General features: G+C 40.0%; 1 protein-coding gene across 1 annotated transcript; it reads left to right on the top strand.

Moving 5' to 3' along the window:
* The first annotated feature begins 7,013 nt into the window (after positions 1–7,013).
* Positions 7,014–8,180, top strand: LOC132474996 (olfactory receptor 4E2-like). The gene has a single exon (XM_060075949.1). It carries the CDS (start codon positions 7,047–7,049, stop codon positions 7,989–7,991), a length of 945 nt encoding a protein of 314 aa, XP_059931932.1. The 5' UTR covers positions 7,014–7,046; the 3' UTR covers positions 7,992–8,180.
* The last annotated feature ends 69 nt before the right edge of the window (positions 8,181–8,249 follow it).

Raw genomic sequence — 8,249 nt, 5'->3', positions numbered from 1 at the left:
AGTAACGAACACTCAGACATTATGTTTTTCAGGTTGCTAAGCCCTTCTGTCTGTTTTCATGCGTTTTGTGTATCACAACAGGAGTGCAATAGACACGGGTTGTGTCATGCACAATGATATTAGAGAACCAGGATGGTTCAAATAGACACAGGGTTCAACTGCTAAAATAATTTGTTGAATTAATAAATGATGCACATAGTTTTAACCGGTGCCCAAGGCGGGAGTTGGCTCAACTACTGTAGTTCAATTACAATAACATTTGTTTCATCCGATAACTTCTGAATTTTTCTTTTAGGTTCAGTTTTTTGTTTTGTTTATAGAATATCACCATATATTTAATACCCAGATGTGCATAATTGTTGTAGGTTTGGATGACCCTTTGTTCTGCCTAGTTTTAATGTATCGATTTGATGTTGAAAAAAAAAAAAAAAAAAAAAAAAAAAACTAGATAATTCATGTAATGGTATAGTTAAGTCTAATGTGCAATTTTGATTAGTATAGAACGCAGCCGTAGAGGTACACTTGCGCAGTTTTAACCCAACTGATGTGAGTGCCTCACTAACCCGCCGTGGAAGCAAATTTGCCGCAATCTCAATATTCTTATTGAGATCCATGAAGGCATTTGACCAATAATCTGGGTCAAATGGCGAAAAGTTTGCTTCTTCCGCGAGTCTTGAGTGTAACCACAGGTTTAAAGAGACGGCGCGTCTTCATGACGTCGGTTTCTTTTGTTACCAACTAAAGTGTTACAACCTCTCTCTCTCTCTCTCTCTCTCTCGCTCTCGCTCTCTAAGGTAAATGGTGAATGTCTCGAAGTTAAGCCGAGACCACCATAAGGTAAATGGTGAATGTCTCGAAGTTAAGCCGAGACCACCATAAGGTAAATGGTGAATGTCTCGAAGTTAAGCCGAGACCACCATAAGGTAAATGGTGAAAGCGCCGAAGTTAAGCCGGGCCACCATAAGGTAGATGGTGAAGTGCCGAAGTTAAGCCGGTCCACCATAAGGTATATTTATACCGACCATAAACTTCCAAACTCTTACGGTGGGGGGAGGAAAGGTCAGGTTTTTAACGTTAATCTAGCTTAGTTGCATATTAAACCGGAGGCTTGGCCGTCGTTTGCCAGGGAGTTCAAATTGGATTGATTCCTCTCGGCCCGGTTCATTTCACGTTTGACATAGGAGTGAATCAAAGTGTGGACAACATCAAATGCGAGCAATAGGTAGAATAAATGAAGATTAGGTCATCCAATATACATAGTTAGTGTAGGACAATCGGGTAGAATGATGAAGGTAACTGTTAGTATGAGATACGGTTAACACAGAAGTGATGTTGCACATGCAAATTTTAACATTGTTATTTCCCTTTTACATCTTTCAATGCGCATGGCTGAAGCAATGCGCAAGGAGGGATGTAGTGTGAAATTAAATCAAAGTAGATACTGTAGAACAATTAAAATTAGAATTCATGGAAATATGTTTTTGAACAACTAACTGCTGTACATGAGTTTGTATTTCTGCAATAGAAGAAAAAAGTTCCAGAACCAGATGCAGACACACCTGGAGCCTACAAACTACCACCGCCGAGCAAGGACCAACAGTCACATGAGGAGATCAAATAACAGCAGGATTTTAATCGCTCCGGATGGGTTGGTGGCCAGGGCGCTGGTATGATTACAATCCCTCAGGTTAGAATTGGCAGAGAACTCCGGCATTAATGACCCTTTCACAGGATGGATGGAGAATATGTTTGGGAGGTGGAAAGGCAGAATCCAGTAAGTGCCCGTCGCGGGAATAAATGCAGAGACCGTGTTAATTGTCACCGGCTGCCGTTGTATTCCCTGCGCACGAGGGCTACTGCATCTGCTGATCACCACAGCAATGGGCGCTACAGAAGTGCCAAGTGCCATTCAGGCTTACATTACCTGAGGGGCCCGACCCTATCCAGCTGTAATATCTAGAATAGTCACACCTATACTATTCTAGTAGAATCAACTGTATTTAAGATAATCAATATCCCGGATTTACTTGAATAACACATTTTAAAACAACCATACCAGACTATGTTTGTTATTGTGTAGTGTTGCTTGGTTGCCAGTGCAACCCGTTATTTCTGAATCGCTGCATTGATAATGGTACTGTTGATCTTCTTTGAGACGGTTGTTTTACAGGCCACCTGTTGCTGACACGACGACGACGGAGAACCTGTTTGGAGGCTCCCATGATGTAGGAGTAACCTCTCTGAGATGAGCCCTTGACAAGGAGGGACGAGTCTTGGGTTCATGAATTACAGGCCCGACGGCGTCAGAAGAAACAATGGCTACGATAATAACAACGCCCAAAACCACCCACATGCAACAGCGAACCAATGCACGAAGATCACATGAACCACCCGAATCCATGCTAGGCTATCAATAATCTCGAATTTTTTTAATTGTATTATGACTACCAATTTTTACTTTACTTTTGCACATGATGAAAATTGTATGACCTTGTAGCACATGACCAAAAGTATTAGCTCAGGATTTCTATGAATGGTTTTGTTTGTGTGCTGTTTGGCCATGCGATTGTATGATAACAAGATTTATGTTCATTGTTGTATTGTTAAATAATGACCTGTATTCCCAATGAGACCCACAAGGTGAATGACGTCTCAGTATTATGAGCGCATTGTGGTTTTTTCCTCTATTCAAGAGTTTTCCACACAGTTGATGGTGTTGATGATTGATCCTAATTTGACTATGTTTTCGGTGTGGTAAATGGTGTTTATGATTTAAAATATTATTGTATGGTCATCTAAGATGACCAAGGAGGGATTGTTACGTATTTTAAGAATCTAAGCTACCCACACATAGACCCAATGATGCAGGACCAAACATATTAGCCGTAAATACCATACATAGCCACAAGGGGAGCAAGACCTTATTGGAGGCTGCTCCAGCCACAGATAGCAGCGCTTTTATATATACGAAGAAGCCGAAGCCAGTACGGCACCCCGGCCACGCCCACCAGGCCACGCCCACTTAACGGTCTCTTACCTGTGCACCCAGTGTGAAGAGACCAGAGAGAGATTTGCAGCGACACCCGCGAAGGGTCACGGGCCTTTGCCCGTGGCCCATAGTAGCCAGAGTTATTATCTCTCACACGTGTTCCACTCTTTAGCTACAATTCCCTCCGTATAGCTTCACTTACCATGCCGAAACATGCCGACGACTTTATAATAAATGAAGTGAGTTTAAAGCAACCCGGGATTGGACAACTTTCTTCGAGAATATGCAATATTACTCTCCCACGGTTAGTACACATATCATGTGAAAGTCTACCCTGTCCAACAGGTCAACCCATTTGCTAGTTTGGATAATTTCTGTCAAAGATCTATCTATTTACAATTGAGCCATTTAGCAGTTGCCTCTATCCAAATCCATTAACAATGAATTCAGATAAATGTCATTAAGGAGCAGGCAGAAACCGACAGAAAGATGTCTACAGGTAGGCTGCGAACATTAGGGATGGAGCCCAGAACCTCTGTGTTGGGAATTGAACCAATCCGACCATCTGTAATTTCAGCTTCATAGCTGTAGCTCTATCCTATTGGTAGCCTCTGACTTGAGGTCACCCCCCCACTCTGGTCTGTTTGTTTTGTATTTCTCTCTTGGGTCTCCCTGGTGCTTACATGATCATAGAATATCTGTCCTGGAGCACTGTATGGGCAGAACATAAATGCATTGATCATGCATGATATCAATTAAAGTTGATGACATAAGTACTAAGCATTCATTACTATAGTAATGAATATCGAGCTGTTTGAAGTGTTAACCAAGATATTGTGACTTCTCTCCAGGAAAATGTAATTCTTCGACAACTAGGAACATACAACAATGAAAATAAATGATACCCCTGGTAACTGAACATTGGAGCTGACGATGGAATCATTAAATATACCGGCTGGCTACATTTACCCTGCTTTTGTTTTTGGGACCCTAACATATGTAATTATTCTGTTTATTATTAACTACCTACCCATCACACGTTAGCTACACACACTATCATCCTACCTATCTACCTTCACACATTATCGTCGTACTTACCTACCTACCTACCTACCTACCTACCTACCAACCTACCTACCTACCTACCTACCTACCTACCTACCTACCTACCTACCTACCCACATCCATTAAGTCTTGCTCGCACCTTTGGGAAATAAAGCCTATAAACCTTGGAACTCTGACTGGACAACCCTGTGTTGTCACCGACACCCCCATTGGTCTCAAGCCAGCACTTAGACGTTCCTTTTCACAAAGTGTATCCCGCCAGTCAAGCTCCAGTGTTGGTGTAACACACTCAGACTGTATATAATACAGGCTGAAGGTGACATAATTATACCACCAGGTGTGAGTGTGATAAGCCATTACAAGCCGTTTTGAAAATGTGCAGCTTTTGACATCACAGGTTGGCGTGTCCACCTAGATGTGTGCTGGATAGATCAGTCTACCAGCCTACCCAGTGGACTGTAGCAAACCTTGCTCATCTATCCGTCATGCATCTAGGTCAGGGGTTCTCAAAGTTTTGACAACTGAGGGCCAATTTAGGAACCCAAAATTTGACTGAGGGCCGCCAAAGGAAAAAAAAAATGGCGGGAAACGGCGTCAACATCCCAGTGGTAAAAAAAAACATTGCACCGTGGACCTCTGGGAGTGAGGTCAAGTGAGGTCTAAATCACGAAACTGAGGTTCACCCTTTCAAAATAATGTGCAGTCGGATTAAAACTAACAAATGTAAAAGGATTTAATTGAAAGCTAGAGAGAGTCGAATTTTCTCTTTATTTTTTTTTTATAAGTTACATAATTATGTATGTCATTGCGGGCCGCCAGGAATGATTCCGCGGGCCGCCATTGGCCCGCGGGCCGCACTTTGAGAACCAATGATCTAGGTGGACACGCCCACATGTGATGTCAGAAGCTGCACATTTTCAAAACGGCTTGTAATGGCTAATCACAATCATGCCTGGTGGTATAATATGTCCCCTTTAAATGACCTTCTATATTGTGTAAATTGGTGGGGACGTATTGCACGCACAAAAAAGCATCCACAAAACGTGTACATTTGCAATCAATGAGATTAAGACTGGGTATTCTAGTTTCTGGGTATTTCCGGCATTCCTTATATTCAAAGACGGTACGTTGTCAATGGGTTTGTGAGAGAGGAAGAGCGAGAGGGAATCAATAAAATAAGATTCATCCACTTTAAATAGTAACAAATGTGTCCCTGTATGGGTAACACTATGAGTTTATGGAGTTGTCAAAGGTTATGATAAAATCAGTTGACAGGTAGACTTTGGTTGCCATTAATATACCTGCATGCCTACTGCCATGCAATAAAAAGTCTATGTGTGAAAAACATTTCAGTAGCTTGGGTCTGGCATGAGCAACTTTTCAAAGGAGCATGTCCCAGTAAGGTAGATTGACCTTACAACATAAGCTGAGGTTTGTTCCATTAAAAAAATAAATGAATAAAACTTGTGGTTTGATAAATATTGGAAACATTTTGGATAATTTACTGGCGTTACAGCGTAATTAATTTTTCATGAAAAATATATCACATCATCATAACAAGTAACACCAAAGTAATACTTAGTATGTGTGTGTGTGTGTGTGTGTGTGTGTGTGTGTGTGTGTGTGTGTGTGTGTGTGTGTGTGTGTGTGCGTGTGTGTGTGTGTGTGTGTGTGTGTGTGTACAATGAAATCGAACATTAAATAAACACAACTATTTTTATTTTGTGATTAATACACCTTGCGTTGAATAAGGAAAAATATTTTGTATTAATTAACCGGCTCTAAACTCCAATGAACTTGCCCTAAGACCCAATTAACTGGACCTTACACCAAATCACCTAGCCCTAAAACCCATCCAACTGGCCCCAAGACACAATTTACTGGCCTAAGGCAACAATTTGTAACAATATTAATGGGCGTTCCTTTGTTAAAGGCCAATAAAACAGCTTCCAATCAGCACTGCAGCCGCAATGCTGCATCTCAGTAAAGGTAAGATGCTTTTTGGAGGAGAGAGAGTATTCAGCAATCTGTGTCACAGAGAGTCTTGAGGAGTTTTCTAATGGTGTTACTGTTCTTTTGCCTGTTTAATAACTACCAATATTTAAGTTGCAGTGTTCGGAACAGGTAGATTGCTTGGCTTCTGGTATTGCATCTTGCAGCTTTCTTGTTTACCGCTCATCCAAACATCTTCACACCCACCCCTTCAGTTCATTGGGGCCTCAGCAAAACACCCGTCAAGTGTGATATCGATCGGGTTAATGGTTGTCGAGAAATCGGGGGATGGACGGACTCCTTCTGTTATAGTTAGATGATATCATGTTGTGTTATATTTTTTATCGCGATTTATCACATAGTATTAGTGAGTTAACTCACGATTAATTCACTCACTTATTTTTTATATGATATTTTAAATCCATTCCAATTGAAGTTCAATGAGATTATAAAACGGAATGACATTATAATTCATACCAAATGTACTGAATAAGCAACTTCTAGTTATCTTGAGGGAGATTTATTGACTCACTCAGTGTAGGTTGAATATGAAACTTACAGAACAACACAGATTTTGGAAATGTAAATAGGAAGTTACTTAGTGCAATTGTAAAGCAACAGTTACTACAAGTGTAGTTAAATTTAAATAAGAAGCACCACAGATTTTGGAATTGTTAAATGTCATCTACTGCAAGTGTTATTGAATATAAAGTAAGTGGAACTGAAAATAAAAAAAGAAATCTGATATAAATATTCACTTTCTGTGGGCCAAACCTTGATAAATCACAAAGAAAATTAACAAAATAATGTGTGTTAATGTGTTAATTTTTATTAAGCAAATTAAAATAAGATAGTGTTCATGTGTTATTATCTAGCTAATTTTAATAGCCCTAGTTTATTAATTTATTATTTCTCCTCATAATGCTATAACTGATTAACCTTTTTTTCTTGTATTTTTTCTAGAAAGAGCCCGTTCTTTGGAAACTAAAGAAATCTAACGATGAACACAAGTGATCCGCTGAGTAACTGGGCTATGCAACTAACACTACAGTCATTAGACCTACCGCCTGGCCAAGAATACCCAGTTTTTGTCTTAGGAACTCTGACATATATGACCATTTTGCTCTGCAATACACTGGTGTTTGTAACGATTGTCTTCACAAAGAGTTTACATAAGCCCATGTTCCTGCTGCTGTTAAACCTACCAATAATGGACATGATTGGAGCCACTGCTTTTCTACCACAGCTTGTAACCAGCATTTTGACCAAGAACCGCTCTATTTCCTACCCTGGGTGCTTCTTTCAGGCTTTTCTCCTTCACTTCTACGGCACAGGGAACTTCTTGTTTCTAACAGCGATGGCCTATGACAGGTATATCGCCATATGCTTGCCCCTTAGGTACAACTCCATCATGAATCCGAAAACTATAATGAGACTCATTATTGCCATTTGGTTCGCAGATATTTTGTTTTTCATAGTTTTGTTTTCTTTAGTTGCCAGGTTCAGAATTTGCAGGACTAATATTGTGGATATTTTCTGCAACAATCCAGCTATGAACAAACTACTTTGTGATGACACAACGGTCAATAACTACTTTGGCTTGATTTTCATTGGTGTAATTCAAGGAATACCGCTGGTTATAGTAACATACACATACATTCAGATCTTGTTGACTTGTATGATGACGAAGCAGGCTGATGCGAGAGGGAAAGCTCTCCAAACATGTGGAACACATCTGGTGGTTTTTTTATTCTTTGAATTCAATGCTGCCATCACTTTGATCTCTCACCGATTTGAGAGTGTGTCCCCATACCTGAGGAGAGCTGTGGGTGCATCAATTACTATATTTCCCCCAGTACTCAATCCACTTATATACGGGTTAAAGACAAAAGAACTTCAGAGAAGCATGATTAAAATGTTGAAAAAACTTAGGTTAGCCTACTAATAAAAAGATAAAATATTATTGCCATCAAATATCATTAGTGTGTTTCCAAAGAGAGCCATACTATTGTTATCATGTGCCTACATTTTTCTTTTTCGACCTCCCAATTTTGTGTAATTATCTGCTCCTAAAGTTTTTGGGTTATTAATATGAAACGACTACCAAAAAGTCAGTGCGCTCCGACTTTCAGAGACCAAGGATTGCAGACTTTGTTTAGCAGTCATTTTTATAATAGTACGATTTGAAATTGAAATTGAATGA

Source organism: Gadus macrocephalus, chromosome 16 (assembly GCF_031168955.1).
Source record: "Gadus macrocephalus chromosome 16, ASM3116895v1".
NCBI lineage: Eukaryota > Metazoa > Chordata > Actinopteri > Gadiformes > Gadidae > Gadus > Gadus macrocephalus.
This window is presented reverse-complemented; position numbering and strand designations above follow the sequence as displayed.